This window comes from Scyliorhinus canicula, chromosome 20, assembly GCF_902713615.1.
Source record: "Scyliorhinus canicula chromosome 20, sScyCan1.1, whole genome shotgun sequence".
In the NCBI taxonomy this organism is placed as follows: Eukaryota; Metazoa; Chordata; class Chondrichthyes; order Carcharhiniformes; family Scyliorhinidae; genus Scyliorhinus; species Scyliorhinus canicula.
The window spans coordinates 95,856,076-95,873,763 of NC_052165.1; the positions used below are offsets into that span (position 1 = coordinate 95,856,076).

General features: G+C 52.7%; 1 protein-coding gene across 1 annotated transcript in view; it reads left to right on the forward strand.

Moving 5' to 3' along the window:
- LOC119954817 (sporulation-specific protein 15-like) overlaps nt 1-17,688 on the forward strand; it is a 522,687-nt gene that overhangs the window by 391,535 nt on the left and 113,464 nt on the right. The window contains exon 15 of the mRNA XM_038780358.1: nt 4,402-4,674. Coding sequence (XP_038636286.1) covers nt 4,402-4,674 — 273 coding nt within the window. The remainder of the gene's footprint in view (nt 1-4,401; nt 4,675-17,688) is intronic.

Below are 17,688 nucleotides of genomic sequence, written 5' to 3' on the forward strand. Positions count from 1 at the left end.
ATGAATTTATATTTACAGTATTTGAGCAGAAAATAAAAATGTCTTTTGAAGTCCGGTGGACCAGTTAGATGTTTAACCGGTCCGGTGCCTTGATGTTCCGCTGGGAGCGACGTAGCAGTGGCGGCGATGTCGATGCTGGCCTGATGTTCGGTGACTCCGGGAGTGTGCCGAAATCCTCTTCATCCTCGGGCGATGGGCAGGGGAAGGAGGGATGGTCCTAGTGGGGTTAATGCTGGGAGCACCGGGGGAGGGGAGGGTGGCGCCGGGCCGGAGGTGTGTGTGTGTGGAACCAGCTGGTGCCAGATCCCTGAGGGAGACAGTATCCTGGCGGCCGTCAGGGTACGCCACGTAGGCATACTGGGGGTTCGCATGGAGCAATTGCACCCTCTCCACCAATGGGTCCTCCTTGTGAAAATGAAAATGAAAATCGCTTATTGTCACGAGTAGGCTTCAATGAAGTTACTGTGAAAAGCCCCTAGTCGCCACATTGTGGCGCCTGTTCGGGGAGGCTGGTACGGGAATCGAACCGTGCTGCTGGCCTGCTTGGTCTGCTTTAAAAGCCAGCGATTTATCCTTGTGAGCTAAACCAGCCCCATTGTGGAGTCGGACGTGCCTCCGGAGCAGGACAGGTCCTCGAGCTATGAGCCAAGTCGGCAGCAACACCCCGGATGTGGACTTCCTGGGGAAGGCAACGAGACGTTCATGGGGTGTGTTGTTAGTGGCGGTGCACAGCAGTGACCGAATGGAGTGGAGTACATCAGGGAGGACCTGCTGCCAGCGAGCCAGTTCTCCATACCATCCCGTTCTCCCTCTCTACCTGCCCGTTTCCCCGGGGGTTGTAGCTGGTCGTCCTGCTGGAGGCGATACCCCTGCTGAGCAGGAACTGACGCAGCTCATCGCTCATGAATGAGGATCCCCTGTCACTGTGGATATAGGCGGGGAAACCGAAAGGGGTATTGAGGGCTTTGATGACGGTGGCAGACGTCATATTGGGGCATTGGAATGGCGAAGGGGAACCTGGAGTACTCATCGACCACACTGAGAATATACGTGTTTCAGTCGGTGGAGGGAAGGGGCCCTTTGAAATCCACACTGAGGCATCCAAAGGGGCGGGAGGCCTTCATCAGGCGCGCACGGTCCGGCCAGTAGAAGTGCAGCTTGCACTCCGCACAGACCTGGCAGTCTCTGGTGATTGTCCTTACTTCCTCGATGGAGTAGGGCAGATTGCGAGCCTTGACAAAATGGTACAATCTTGTGACTCCCGGGTGACAAAGGCTGTCGTGCAAGGCTCAGGGTCGGTCTACTTGTGCGCTGGTACATGTACCTCGGGTTGGGCGTCTGGGGATCGTTGAGTTTGCTGGGGAGATACAAAATCTCGTAATTTGGCACTGTTGGCATCGTGGTCCTGCTGGTCATGGCTGCAGATGGTGACTTTATCTAGGGACTTGAAGGTGTCTCACAAACCGTACCGGTCGACCATTCGGTCCATCTCCCTTTGGAGTACCGAGACCCCATTAGTGACGCCGAAGGGGTCCCGAGGAAGTGATAGAGAGGACCGTCCGCCTCCAAGGCAATGTATGGACGGTCCGATTTACGAATGAGAAGCTGGTGGTAGGCAGATTTGAGGTCTACCATTGAGAAAACCCGGTCCTGTGCAATCTGATTGACCATCTCAGATATGCGTGGGAGGGGGTACGCGTCGAGCTGCGTGCACCGATTGATGGTCTGGCTGTAGTCCACGACAATTCTGTGTTTCTACCCAGTTTTAACGACTACCACTTGGGCTCTCCAGGGGCTGTTGGTGGGCTCGATGATGCCTTCCCGCAGTAGCCGCTGGACCTCCGACCTGATGATGGTCTTGTCCTGAGCGCTGTACCGTCTGCTCCTGGTGGCGACGGGTTTGCAATCCGGAGTTAGATTGGCGAAGAGGGAAGGTGGATTGATCTTTCGGGTCGCGAGGCTGCACACAGTGCGGTGTGGTAGGGGACGGCCGAATTTGAGGGATAGGCTCTGGATATTGCACTGGAAGTTCAGGCCTACTAGTAGGGCAGCGCAGAGGTTAGGGAGGACGTAGAGGCGGAAGTGACTGGCAAGTACGTGCCTGGCGAAGAGCGTGTCCGTCTTCTGTGCGTAGTTTTCTTTGAGAAGCATAGTTCGGGGCATCCTGGATCAGCGGAAACACGTTGGAGCTCAACGTTGAGTACAGGATCTGTATCTTCTGAGCCTCCGTTGGAGGGGTGGTCGCTGAGTTGATATAGGCCTCGGAGCAAGCTAGCCAGTGATTAAAGTCCTTTTTGGCATCGCTTGATTGCAGATCCAGCTGCAGGTGATCTGGCTTGATACGGGGCTCCACCTTTTCGAAAATCTTAGAGCAATAAATTGATGCACGATCAATTGAACAAAGACGAGAGTTCGATACAACTGAGGCTTTATCGCTCTAAGATGTATTGCATCCCACAGCAGCTGGCAAAATGGCTACTGAATGGACGACACGCATATTTATACTGGGTGGAGCCAGCAGGCAGGGGCTAAGGGCAAACATGCAGTAAAGGACCTACCCTACATCACCAAATAAAGGTGTAACAGTGGTTTACCACATCCTGTGAGTGTTTGAAGGGGACTGTGTAGAGGGAGCTTTACTCTGTATCTAACCCCGTGCTGTACATGCCCTGGGAGTGTTTGATGGGACTGTGTAGAGGGAGCTTTACTCTGTATCTAACCCCGTGCTGTACCTGTCCTGGGAGTGTTTGATGGGGACAGTGTAGAGGGAGCTTTACTCTGTATCTAACCCCGTGCTGTACCTGTCCTGGGAGTGTTTGATAGGACTGTATAGAGGGAGCTTTACTCTGTATCTAACTCCGTGCTGTACCTGTCCTGGGAGTGTTTGATGGGGACAGTGTAGAGGGAGCTTTACTCTGTATCTAACCTCGTGCTGTACCTGGCCTGGGAGTGTTTGATGGGGACAATGTAGAGCGAGCTTTTCTCTGTATCGAACCCCGTGCTGTACCTGTCCTGGGAGTGGTTAATGGGGACAGTGTAGAGGGAGCTTTACTCTGTATCTAACCCCGTGCTGTACCTGTCCTGGGAGTGTTTGATGGGGCTGTGTAGAGGGAGCTTTACTCTGTATCTAACCCCGTAACCCCGTGCTATACCTGTCCTGGGAGTGTTTGATGGGGACAGTGTGGAGGGAGCTTTACTCTGTATCTAACCTCGTGCTGTACCTGGCCTGGGAGTGTTTGATGGGGACAATGTAGAGCGAGCTTTTCTCTGTATCTAACCCCGTGCTGTACCTGTCCTGGGAGTGGTTAATGGGGACAGTGTAGAGGGAGCTTTACTCTGTATCTAACCCCGTGCTGTACCTGTCCTGGGAGTGTTTGATAGGACTGTATAGAGGGAGCTTTACTCTGTATCTAACTCCGTGCTGTACCTGTCCTGGGAGTGTTTGATGGGGACAGTGTAGAGGGAGCTTTACTCTGTATCTAACCCCGTGCTGTACCTGTCCTGGGAGTGTTTGATAGGACTGTATAGAGGGAGCTTTACTCTGTATCTAACTCCGTGCTGTACCTGTCCTGGGAGTGTTTGATGGGGACAGTGTAGAGGGAGCTTTACTCTGTATCTAACCTCGTGCTGTACCTGGCCTGGGAGTGTTTGATGGGGACAATGTAGAGCGAGCTTTTCTCTGTATCTAACCCCGTGCTGTACCTGTCCTGGGAGTGGTTAATGGGGACAGTGTAGAGGGAGCTTTACTCTGTATCTAACCCCGTGCTGTACCTGTCCTGGGAGTGTTTGATGGGGACAGTGTAGAGGGAGCTTTACTCTGTATCTAACCCCGTGCTGTACCTGTCCTGGGAGTGTTTGATGGGGCTGTGTAGAGGGAGCTATACTCCGTATCTAACCCCGTGCTGTACCTGTCCTGGGAGTATTTGATGGGGACAGTGTAGAGGGAGCATTACTCTGTATCTAACCCTGTGCTGTACCTGTCCTGGGAGTGTTTGATGGGGACAGTGTAGAGGGAGCTATACTCTGTATCTAACCCCGTGCTGTACCTGTCCTGGGAGGGTTTGATGGGGACAGTGTAGAGGGAGCATTACTCTGTATCTTACCCTGTGCTGTACCTCTCCTGGGAGTGTTTGATGGGGACAGTGTAGAGGGAGCTTTACTCTGTATCTAACCCCGTGCTGTCCCTGTCCTGGGAGTGTTTGATGGGGACAGTGGAGAGGGAGCTTTACTCTGTATCTAACCCCGTGCTGTCCCTGTCCTGGGAGTGTTTGATGGGGACAGTGTAGAGGGAGCTTTACTCTGTATCTAACCCCGTGCTGTACCTGTCCTGGGAGTGTGTGATGGGGACAGTGTAGAGGGAGCTTTACTCTGTATCTAATAGTTGTGTTTGTTTTCTGTCAGGTCGGAGAAACACAGGATTATCTGGAAAGACTGAAGACCAGTCCACACTCAATGCAGACCCGCCTGGAGGGGAAAGTCAAAGTCCTGAAGGATGATTTTCAGAAACATCTGAGAGGGAGTGAGGAGAATACAACAGACATCAATAAGTTGGACGAGCTATTGAAGAATGAGCTTGAGGCCTTCTGCAACGCTTACCGTCAGATGTTCCAGGAGGTGATTGACAAACTAAAGATGGAAAAGCTGGAAGAGTTTAAAAGTTACTCCAAGCAACAGGTACATAGATACATAGAAAATATGAGCAGGAGTAGGCCATTATCTTTCAGAGCCTGCTCTGGCATTCAATATGATCATGGCTGATTCTCTAACTCAATGGCATCTCCTCCTGTCTCCCCATACCCTGATGGTTTTAGGGTCTTAAAATGTACCTATTTCCTTTGTTAGTACATTCATTGATTTGATCTTCATGCCTTCTGTGGCAGAGAATTCCACAGTGAGGGCGAAATCCAGATCGCGGCATTTCACGAGATCTCATTAGATGTCGCCTCTCACGAGGTTTAACGGCCTCGTCACATCATCGATTCGGGCGTGTGGTGATCACAAGTTAACTAGATGCAATACAACTGAGCAAACACTAGAGGGGGCACGGGAGAGCCATATAAATAGACGGGGACAGGAAGTGAGGACACACTTCACAGAGGGCAGAACTTGGAGCAACACAGATACACACCAGCAAATAGCACTGAAGGTAACCTTAGGAAACAGCTCTGAAGAGAGAACGAACTCACAATAAAGCATCTTCTCCACATTTGAGACTATGAGCTTTATTAAGACACGAGTAACAACACAGGGCGAGACGAGGCCGTTCGATCGCACATAACATCTGTGCATCCAGTCCTGTCAGAATTTTACACATTTCCGTTCTCACTCCTCTAAATTCCAGCAAATACAGTCGATCCAATCTCTCCTCATAAAACAATCCTGCCACCCCAGGAATCAGTCTGGTGAAACTTCACTACACTCCCACTTTCGCTAATATTTCCATTCATAGATTTTTTTTTATAAATGTTTTTTATTCAGTTTTCATGTTTTATATTGAACAAATTACAAATTGTTAGAGAGAGAAAAAAAAAAACACTCAAAAATTAACATATATATTTACAGGTGAGCATCTTCGTAGTAATAACTGTGGCCTCCCCCTCTTCGCCGGCATACATATTTTACATTCCCCAACATGTTTATTGGCATTTATTTAGTTTGGGTTTGGGCCTTAGCTAGCCATCAAACCCCCGTAACGAGCCCGTAGCCGCCCCCCCCCCCCCCCCCCCCCCCCCCCCCCCCGCCGGCTACCTTCCCCCGACTATTCTTCCTCTTGTACGTTGGCCACAAACAGGTCCCGGAACAGTTGCATGAATGGCTCCCACGTTCTGTGGAAGCCGTCGTCCGACCCTCGGATGGCGAATTTGATTTTCTCCATTTGGAGAGAATCCGAGAGGTCGGACAGCCAGTCCGCAGCTCTGGGCGGTGCTGCTGACCGCCAGCCAAACAGGATTCTACGGCGGGCAATCAGGGAGGCAAAGGCAAGGGCGTCCGCCCTCCTCCCCAGGAATAGATCTGGCTGGTCTGAAACCCCGAAGACCGCCACTATCGGGCATGGCTCCACCCTCACCCCCACCACTTTGGACATAGCCTCGAAGAAGGCTGTCCAGTACTCCACGAGTCTGGGGCAAGACCAGAACATGTGGGCGTGGTTGGCCGGGCCTCTTTGGCACCGTTCACATCTGTCCTCCACCTCCGGGAAGAACCTACTCATACGGTTTCTCGTTAAGTGGGCTCTATGTACCACTTTTAGTTGCGTCAGGCTGAGCCTTGCGCACGTGGAGGTGGAGTTGACCCTATGCAGTGCTTCGCTCCAGAGTCCCCACCCTATCTCCATCCCCTGGTCGTCCTCCCATTTCCTTCTTGTTGCGTCCAGTACGGTGTCGTCCCTATCTACCAGTCGGCCATACATGTCACTACAGTTCCCTTTCTCTAGGATACTTGCGTCCAGTCGGTCTTCCAGTAGTGTCTGTCGTGGCGGTTGTGGGTATGTCCTTGTCTCCTTTCGTAGGAAGTTTTTGAGCTGCAGGTACCGTAGCTCGTTCCCCCCAGCTAGCTGAAATTTCTCTGTCAGTTCGTCCAGTGTTGCGATCCTGTCGTCCGTGTATAGGTCCCTGACTGTCAGTGTCCCCCCGTCCTGCCTCCACCTTTTGAAGGTGGCGTCAGTCAGTGCTGGTTTGAACCTATGGTTGTTGCAGATGGGAGCCTTGTCCGACATTTTGGTCAGGCCAAATTGCTGCCGCAGTTGGTTCCAGGATTGGAGGGTGGCTGTCACCACTGGGCTGCTGGAGTGTTTTTTGGGTGGGGATGGGAGTGCTGCCGTGGCGAGGGCCCGGAGGGAGGTCCCCATGCAGGAGGCCTCCTCCGCACGCACCCACTCGGCTTCTGGCTCCTGGATCCATCCCCTTACTCGCTCGGCTGTTGCTGCCCAGTGGTAGAATTGTAGATTCGGGAGGGCTAGCCCCCCCTGGATTTTGTTTTCTGTAGGACCTTCTTTGGGATCCTAGCATTTTTACCCCCCCCATACGAACGCCATGATAAGTTTGTCCAGCGCTATGAAGAAGGCCTTGGGGATGTAGATCGGACTGGATCTAAACAGGAAGAGGAACCTGGGCAATACGTTCATTTTGATCGTCTGAACTCTCCCCGCGAGGGAGAGCGGGAGTGTGTTCCATCTTTGCAGGTCCTTTTTAACTTCCTCCGTCAGGCTGGTGAGGTTCCATTTGTGGATCCCTTTCCAGTCATGGGCTATTTGGATCCCCAGGTAGCGGAATTTATGTTGGGCTTGTTTGAACGGCAGCCCCTTTAGGGCTGCCGCCCCCCCCCCCCCCCCCCCCCCTTGCGGGTGTACTGGGAAGATCTCGCTTTTGCTCATGTTGAGTTTGTAGCCCGAGAAGGCTCCAAACTCTTTCAGGAGCGCGATGATTCCGTCCATGCTGCTTTGTGGGTCCGAAATGTAGAGGAGCAGATCGTCCGCATAGAGTGAGACTCTGTGCTCTCTGCCTCCCCTTCGGATCCCCCTCCAATTTTTTGCTGCCCTGAGCGCAATTGCTAGCAGTTCGATTGCTAGTGCGAACAGCAGTGGGGACAGTGGGCATCCTTGTCTGGTGCCCCTGTGCAGCTGGAAGATTGGGAATTGGTATTGTTGGTCCGTACGCTCGCCATGGGGGCGTTGTATAGGAGCTTTACCCAAGCGGTGAACCCTGTTCCAAGCCCGAACCGCTCCAGTACCTCTATGAGGTATTTCCATTCGACTCTGTCGAAGGCCTTTTCTGCGTCCAGGGAAACGATCACCTCTTGTGTTCTCTCCCCGGAGAGGGGTCATTATCACGTTCAGCAGGCGCCTGATGTTCGAGGTGAGCTGTCTACCTTTGACGAAGCCCGTCTGGTCCTCTGTGACCACCTCAGGTACACAGTCTTCTAGCCTTTTGGCTAGGATTTTGGCCAGTATTTTGGCGTCTGCGTTCAGCAGAGATATGGGTCTGTATGACCCACATTCCGTTGGGTCTTTGTCTTTCTTAGGTATCAGCGAGATTGAGGCCTGTGCTAACGTGGGTGGCAGTGTGCCCCTAGCTAGCGAGTCTGTGAACATCTCCCGCAGGTGCGGGGCCAGCGCTGTCGCAAATTTTTTGTAGAAGTCCGCCGGGAATCCGTCCGGTCCCGGCGCCTTCCCCGTCTGCATGGAGCTGATACTGTCCATGATCTCTCCCAGTGCTAGTGGTGCTTCCAGGTCCCGATTCCTGCCCTCTCCCACGACTGGTATGACCAGTCCATCAAGGAACCGGTTCATCCCAGCCTTCCCCGTTGGGGGCTCTGAGGTGTACAGCTCTTGGTAGAAGGCCTTGAAGGTTTTGTTAATCCTCTCTGGTTCCGTTTCCAACGTGCCTCCGATTTGCCCAATTTCTCTGGTGGCTGCCTGCTTTCTCAGCTGGTGGGCCAACAGGCGGCTGGCTTTGTCTCCGTGTTCGTACAGGGTCCCGCGCGCCTGGCGGAGTTGGTGCACTGCTTTCCTGGTGGAGAGCAGGTCAAAGTTCCTTTGTCGTTCTTTTCTCTCCGCCAGGAGTTCTACAGTCGGGGCCTCGGAGTATTTACGGTCTACCTCCAGTATGGAGTCGACCAGCTTCTGCCCAGCCACCCTTTCCTCCCTATCTCTTTGCGCTTTGAAGGCAATGATTTCCCCTCTTAGTACGGCCTAAAGCACTTCCCAGAACGTGGAGGATGATACCTCCCCGTTTTGGTTGTTCTCCGTGTATTCCGCTATGGCCCGCGCTATCCTTTCGCTGAAGGCCTTGTCAGCTAGTAAGGCACCGTCCAACCTCCATGTGGGGCGCTGGGCCCTTCCCGTCTCCAGCCGCACGTCCATGTAGTGTGGGGCGTGGTCTGATATCACAATTGCGGAGTATTCCACTTTGTCTATCCCTGGAAGCACCGTTTTCCCCACCACAAAGAAGTCAATTCTGGTGAACACGTTGTGTACTGGGGAGAAGAAGGAGAATTCTTTCTCCCCCGGGTGGGCGAACCTCCAGGGGTCCACTGCTCCCATCTGCTCCATAAAGTGACCGAGTTCCCTTGCCATGTTTGAGGTTTTCCCCGTTTTGGGGTTTGATCTGTCCGTCTTTGGGTCTTGTACACAGTTGAAGTCCCCCCCCATGATTAGTCGGTGCGTCGCTATGTCCGGGATTTCTGCCATGGTCTTTTGGATGAAGCTCGTGTCGTCCCAGTTAGGCGCGTACACGTTGACTAGGACTACCGGCGCCCCATCCAGGGCCCCGCTGACCATGACATACCGTCCCCCTGGGTCCGGAACCGTCTTTGTCGCCCTAAACATTGTCCTCTTGCCGATCAGGATCGCCACCCCCCTGGCCCTTGTCCCATAGTAGGAATGGTAGGTTTGTCCCACCCAGCCCTTTCTTACCCGCAGTTGGTCCTGCTCCCTCAGATGCGTCTCTTGGAGGAAGACTATGTCGGCCCTCATATTTCTGAGGTGGGTGAGGACTCTGGATCTCTTCACTGGGCCGTTAAGTCCCCTTACGTTCCAGGTGATTATCCTGGTGGGGGGCTTCTGCCCCCTCGCTCCTGTGGGATTAACCATATTTATCTGGTGGACGCGCCCCTGCCCTCCGGGGTTTCCCTTTGTTAGGGGGCCGTCCAGGATGGCCGCTGCCACTGCTCTCCCCATGCGGTCGGGTCTCTGCCCTCCGGGGTTTCCCTTTGTTAGGGGGCCGTCCAGGATGGCCGCTGCCACTGCTCTCCCCATGCGGTCGGGTCTCTGCGCTCCGGGGTTTCCCTTTGTTAGGGGGCTGTCCAGGATGGCCGCTGTCGCTGCTCTCCCCGTGCGGTCGGGTCTCTGCCCTCCGGGGTTTCCCTTTGTTAGGGGGCCGTCCAGGATGGCCGCTACCACTGCTCTCCCCGTGCGGTCGGGTCCCTGCGCTCCGGGGTTTCCCTTTGTTAGGGGGCCGTCCAGGATGTCCACTATCACTGCTCTCCCCATGCGGTCGGGTCCCTGCGCTCCGGGGTTTCCCCTTGTCCCGGGGACACCCGCCATGGCCGTCCACTGTGTGTCCGCCACGCGGGTAGTCCCCTGCACTCTGGGGGCCCCCTTCGCCCACAGACCGTACTGGGTGGGTGCTGCAGCGGCTCCTTGTTCCGAGCCCTTGGTTGTGGTACTTTGTAGCCCTGTTCCTTTTCTGGCCTCGTTTGTCCCTTTGACCCTACCTTTCCCCTCCCTGTGTGCCCCCCCCTGGTCTCTCCCTCTACCCTCCTCCCCTGTATACCCCTCCTTTGCTCCTCTATACCCTATTCCTGTCCCCGTTTGCTCTCCCGACTTTGGTGGGTGATCTCCCCCCTCCCCTGCCTGGCGCCTTCCCCCCTGTTGGGGGTGCGCTGCGGCCCTGCTTTGTTGCGTGCCCCCGGCGCTAGCTTTCCTGCTAGTACAGTGGCTCCCCTCTCGGAGATTGTTGTCTCGCTTCTCCTCTACCTGGCCTCTATGGTTTTCTGCCCGCTCTTCCCCCATCCTACCCATTGGCGTGTCGTTGCTCCTTGCCAGGGGCCCCTCGTCCCTACCCCCCCCTGCTGTTCTTCCAGCCCGTGCTCCTCGACGAATCTATTCGCCTCAGCAGGGGCTGTAAAGAAATATTCCTTGTTTTGGTATGTGACCCAGAGCTTCGCTGGGTACAGCATACCAAAACGCACTTTGTTCCTGTAGAGAGCCACTTTCGCTCTGTTAAACTCAGCCCGTTTCTTTATATATCCACTCCAAGGTCTTCATATATTCGGATGGTGTGCCCGTCCCATTTGCTGGCTCTATTTTCCTTGGCCCAGCGCAGGATTGCCTCCCTATCCCGGTACCGGTGTAGTTTGGCTATGACTGCTCTCGGTTGCTCCCCTTCCTTGGGCTTCGGGCGCAGCGACCTATGTGCTCTGTCCAGATCCGGTGGGGTGGGGAAAGCTTTCCTGCCCACTAAGTTGCCCAGCATTGCAGCCACGTATTTTGTGGGGTTTCTACCCTCGGTCCCCTCTGGCAGGCCCACTATCCTAACATTTTGCCATCTCGAGCTGTTTTCTTGGTCGTCTACCCTGCCCTTCAGGCTCCCCTGTGTTGCGCCCAGTCTCGCCACTTCCCTTTCTAGGGCCGTGACCCGGTCGCTCATGTCTGTCGCTGCTTTCTCTAGCTCCTTAATGGTTGCTTCATGGGCTTCCAGTTTCCCCCCTTGAGCTTCCAGTTTCTTCCCTTGGGCGTCCACTTTCTACTCCATTCTGGTCAGAGTCTGCTGCAGCCCTGACATGGCCCTGGCCACTGCTGCCTGTGCTGCGGCCTCTGCGTCTGCTTTCCCCTCTGCCTTGATTGCCTGCAGCTGCTCCCTCACCACCTCAGTAAAGGCTTCCTTCCAATTCACGCCCCCCTCTAACCCCAGGGGAGAGGGCACCTGTCTGTCCGGCTCTTTTTGATGCGGCGATACATCCGTCCCGCTGCTTCGTGTGCTAATCCGCTCGCGTGAGCTGGCTTGCCTTTTGTCCCGTCTGCTTTTGGTGCCCCCTTTCCCTTGGCTCCCTTCTGGCGTTTTTTTCTCCCCCTTCCCTTTCATCTTTTCTTCTCCCCTTGTTTTTCTGTTCCCCCTTTTTCGATGCCCGATTTTTATTTTATTTATTTGTTTATTAATTATTTTCTCCCACCTCCTTTTATGCAACTCCCCTCAGGTGGGCTTGCTTTGATGGGAGTGGGTGTAGAAAAAGAGAAAATAATATATATATCCCTCCCCCTTTCTCTTCAACAGTGTTCTTTTTTTAAAATAAAAGTCCTTCTTTATTTTTTCCTCCCCACTCACCTTTCCCCTACCTCTCTCACGCAGGAGAGAGAGAGAGTGAGAGGAGTCTGTCCAGTCCTTTGTTCTTGCCACGTGGTGGATGCTGCCGGTTTTTTTTTTGGGGGGGGGGGGGGGATGTATGTGGAGACTCCGCTCCGGGCCTGTTGGGGGGGGGGGGGAGACGCCGCTCCGGGCCTGTTGGGGGGGGGGGGGCGAGACGCCACTCCGGGCCTGTTTGAGGGGGGGGGGGGAGACGCCGCTCCGGGCCTGTTGGGGGGGGGGGGGGGCGAGACGCCACCGGGCCTGTTTCGGGGGGGGGGGGGAGACGCCGCTCCGGCCCTTGGGGGGGGGGGGATAGACGCCGCTCCGGCCCTGGGGGGGGGGGGTAGACGCCACTCCGGCCCTGGGGGGGGTTAGACGCCGCTCCGGCCCTGGGGGGGGTTAGACGCCGCTCCGGCCCTTGGGGGGGGGGGGGGGTATGGACTCCACTCCGGCCCTTGGGGAGGGGGGGGGGGTAGATGCCGCTCCGCTCTGCCGCCGCTTGGGCCTCTCCTGCTGCTGCTGCCGCCGCCGATGCCGCTTGGGCCTCTCCTCGCCATTCTTAGATAAGGGGACAAAACTGCACACAATATTCCCGGTGTGATGTCACCAAGGACCTGTATAGATGTTTCCTCTTGTACTCAAATCCTATTGTAATGAAGGCCATCACACCATTTGCCTTCCTAACCTCTTGCTGTCCCTGTATGCTTACTTTCAGTGACTGATGCACTTGGACATCCAGCTCCCATTGTACCTGAACATTTCCCAATCTATCACCATGTCAGTAACACTCTGTTTCACCATCTGAATTGGAGAATTTCACATTTGTCCATGTTTACTGCATCTGCCACGTATTTGCCCACTCATTCAACTTGCCCAAATCACCTTGAAGCCTCAAACATGCTCCTCTCCACTCACATTCCCACCAAGCTTTATGTCCAAAGCAAACTTGGAAATATTACATTTGATTCCCCCAACAAATCATTGATATATATATTGTGAAAAGCTGGAGCCCAAGCACTGATCACTCGGGTATCTCACTAGTCACCTCCTGGAAAACGACCCATTTATTCCTGTTCTCTGGGTGGATTTTTCCTTCCATTCCTGCTGCTGGAATTTTGTGGTCCCAATGGTAGCAACCCCCCACAGCAGATTCCCCAGCAGTGGAGGGTGCGAGCCATTCAAAACGCCTTAGTTTAATTGCTCTGCAGTCAGTCCACTTTTGTGTTAGGAGCAAACTTACTCTTGTACTCTATTCTTCCCGTCTTGATCAATTTCTTCATCTCCCTTTGCCGAATTCTGTACTGAACGAGAGTCCGCCTGCGAGCTTCGCATAGAGATCTTCTATGTGGGGCATGGGATATCGGTCTAGCCGGGAAGCTGAGTTTACCGTCAATTTATAGTCGCCGCACAAATGAACCGTGTTATCTGTCTTCATTACTAGCATGACAGGCACTGCGTAGTCAGCTAAATGGATGGGCCTGATAATACCCAGGGACTCCAAACGAGTGAGTTCTGCTTTCATTTTCTCGAGCAAGGCATAAGGAACTGGGTGCTCCTGGAAATATCATGGCGTTTCTTCCGGGTCAACCTGAATACGGGCTACGGCCCCTTCCCCAAACTGGGCTGGAATACTTCTGGGTATCTTCCTAGCACCTCAGTCAAACCACCAGAAGCCATTTGAAGAATGTCCTGCCACTGCAGATGGAAATGGCATAACCAGTCCTGACCCAACAGGCTGGGTCCGTGGCCTTGCACCACGATGAATGGGACGTGCCCCGACTGGCGGCCATAAGCGACAGGGGTCACCGTAGTCTCAGCAATGTCTTAATGGTTCCCCCGTACAGGTGACAACCCCAGAGACCACTGCGCCTGTGTCCAACTCCAATTCAAGCGGGTGACCATTTACCAGTATCATCACCTTAATGGGGGGCACTGAGTGGGGGGGAGGGGGGGGGGGGGCGTGCGGCTGCCAGGCAATGCAGATGCAGGCAATCATCGTCCTCCATCCCCTCATCCGCGGGTGCATCATCCTCGGGTTCAACAGGGAGGAAGGTAGAGGCCTCTGACGTGGCCATGACCGGTGTCTGTCCCGGGGTCAGTGCCTGAGCACGCTCCACATCTATGGGCTCTGGAGAAGGCTCTCCTCGGGAAGGAACATCTGACGGCCACTGGCGTGAGCCCTTATGGCGCCCCGTCCAAGGCATGGTAGGGGTACGGGTAGCGCCTTCGGATGGAAGGGGGCGCAAGGGCATGCACCTGTCTCCTCAAATTCCAAAGATTTTGCCTATATACTTTGGGAACCAATTCATATACATCCAAACAGCAATTTTTACTGTGACATAATCCCTAGGCACCTGCTCTGGCAAGGCGGCATACACTTCCTTGTGCCCGCCCGTCAGCCTACTCTGCAGTGAAAATGTCCACTTCTCTTTTGGCCACTCCATTTGGGTTGCTATCTTTTCACAAGACAGGGGCTGAATTATTCACCCACCTATGTGGCCAAGTTCGCGAACGAGTGTGTGTTCGGTGTGGCGGGTCCATCAGGCCCTTGATTATGTTATATGTGACTGCCCCACAAGCCGTGAGGAGGACTACCATCTGCCGCTCTTCCCCAATGATGGCATTGGTGCAAAAAAACTGTTCCATCCGCTCCACATAAAAGGAACAATAGTCCGTACCTGCATCAAAAGCTTGGTATGTCTGCTATTTGTTAGGTGGTCTCTCGGACAATTTCTGAGACGATGACGCCGTCGGCAGCTCTGATTCATCCTTATCGCCAGTGTTGCGTTTTGACGTAGCAACCACAAGAAGCGTTGATGAAAGCAACAAAAGTCTTTATTACTTGAATAACCATATGACACAACTCCTGCACGGACCCACATCTGCGTTTTTATGTCCGGTGTGTTACGACAAATGGACTTATTAGTGATGGGCAGCATGGTTTTGTGAAGGGGAAGCCGTGCCTCAATAATTTGATCGAGTTTTTCGAGGAAGTGTCAAAGATGATAGATGAAGGAAAGGCAGTAGATGTTGTATACATGGACTTCAGTAAAGCCTCTGACAAGTTACCTCGTGGTAGACTGATACAAAAGGTGAAGTTACATGGGATCAGAGGAGATCTGGCATGTTGGATACAGAACTGGCTTGGGCACAGAAGACAGAGGGTAGTAGTAGAAGAGTGCTTTTCTGAATAGAAGACTGTGACTAGCGGCATTCCACAGGGATCAGGGATCTTTATACATGGTGCATATAAATGATTTAGAATGTAACTGCTCTGATTAGTAAGTTCGCAGACGACGCAAAAATTGGTGGAGTTGTGGATAATGAAGAGGATTGTCAGAGGATACAGCAGGATATAAACTGGTTGGAGTCTTACACGGAGAAATGGCAGATGGAGTTTAATCCAGACAAGTGTGAGGTAATGCACTTTGGAAGGTCCAATGCATGTAGGAATTACACAGTAAATAGTAGAACTCTTGCGATTACTGACAGACAGGGAGATCTGGGCATGCATGCCCACTGATTACCGAACATGTGGATAAGGTGGTTAAGAAGGCATATAGCATGCTGGCCTTCGTCAGTCGGGGCATTGAATATAAAAATTGTAAGTCATGTTGCAGCTGTATAGGACCTCAGTTAGGCTTTATTTGGAATATTGTGCACAATTCTGGTCACCACACGACCAGAAGGACATGGATGCTTTGGAGAGGGTACAGGAACGGTTTACTAGGATGTTGCCTGGTATAGAGGTCATTAGCTATGAGGAGAGGTTAGATAAACTCGGTCTGTTCTCACTGGAACGATGGTGAGGTGACCTATAGAGATATACAGCACAGAACAGGCCCTTCGGCCCACGATGTTGTGCCGAACTTTTGTCCTAGGTTAATCATAGAATTTTGGACACTAAGGGCAATTTATCATGGCCAATCCACCCAACCTGCACATCTTTGGACCTGATAAAGGTCTACAGGATTATGAGTGGCATGGACAGAGTGGATAGTCAGATGCGCTTTCCAAGGGTAGGAGAGTTAAGTACTACTACTACTACTGATAATAATAATCTTTATTGTCACAAGTAGGCTTACATTGCATTGAAGTTACTGTGAAAATCCCTCGTCGCCACATTCCAGCGCCTATTCGGGTACACAGAGGGAGAATTCAAAATGTCCAAATTATCTAACAGCACATCTTTTTGGGACTAGTGGGAGGAAACCGGAGCACCCAGAGGAAACCTACGCAGACACGGGGAGAACGTGCAGACTCCGCACTGACAGTGCCCCAGCAGGAAATCGAACCTGGGACCCTGGCGCAGTGAAGCCACAGTGCTAACCACTGTGCTACCGTGCTGCCCGAGGGGGACATAGGTTTAAAGTCCGTGGGGAAAAGTTTAGAACAGATGTACGAGGCAAGTATTTTTTACACAGAGGGTGGTAACAATGTGGAATGCGCTGCCTGGGGAGGTGGTGGGAGCAGGTACGATAGCGGCATTTAAGGGGCATCTAGACAAATATATGAATAGGCTGGGAATGGAAGGAATCGGACTCCGTAAGTGCACATGGTTTTACTTTCGACAGGTACCATGGTCGGCGCAGGCTTGGAGGGCCGAAGGGCCTGTTTTGTTCTTTGTTGACAGCCTGGGCTAGTGCGTGGTCAATTCCAGCCTCAAAGGACCCAGACTCCCAACATAAATTAATTAACCAATAATTTGTGTATTTCCCTGCGATCTTTGACCCTTGACTGCTCCAATGACTGACAGTTTTAATCATCTACAGTCCTCCACTCTACCAGATGAGCTATCAAAGGGCAGCCATCCAATGATTTACAGGTACCAGATTTGTAAATAAAACATTTAGAAAACTGTTTATTTACAACAGTAAAAGAGTTAAACAAAAAGTGGCAAAAAAATAGAACGGTCTGCTAATCTAATAATTCCCCTAACTCCATCCTCCCCTCCACCCACATATACACAAGACAGACAGACAGTGGGGAAGGGAAGGGTCAAAATAATGGAGATTAAAAGGGACGAGAGATGACAATTTTTGCTGCTGAGGTAGTAGTCTTTGTAGGCTCCGATCTTCTCAGAATACGAGGTGTTGAAAACCATAGGTTGGTTTGGATCTTCTAGTAACTGGCTTGAGTTAGAGCTCAGAGGTGTTACCTTCATCACTGCTGACTTGGACTTTCACAGAGGACATTCCCTCAGGTCTGTGTAATTCTAACTTGCATCCACCAGATGGAGGACAGACTCACCGAGTCAAACTGAAGTTCCCAACATGAGAGTTTTAGATGGATTTACAATTGGACTCCTGCCTGCAGGAGGCGCTAGACTGGATCTTCATGCAGGTTACCCCGAGCCTTCAGGAAGAATCTTAACAGGTGGGAGAGAATTCAGAGATCTGGCTTCACAGTTGCCTCATCAGAACAGAAATGACTACTTGCTTCCAGCTCCCAGGTTGTGCTGAAAGACAAAGGTATTTAGTCACAAGTCCTCAGCTGAGGGAGATCTGCTTTAGCTTCCAATGGAACATTCACAGGTTGGCTGGAAGCATTTTAAATTGGCAGGCAGAGAGGCAATAGAGAGAGTCCACACGTGCTGTGTGCTGCTTTCAAGGTCGCAGCAGAGACTGGAAGACAAATTAGAACCTGCCTTCATTTCTGGAAAGCTTCCAGAGGCTTCTGAATGGCCCACCAATCACAATTGAGAATTGAACAAGCTCTAGAATTCCAGAAGAACCGATTGGCTACCGGCCAATCCCATAAAAATGTCATCATGAGACCCTGCCACACATCACTGCAGGTAGGGGAATCCGCTTGGGTCAGTTCAACTAGCAGACTGGTTTAGGGG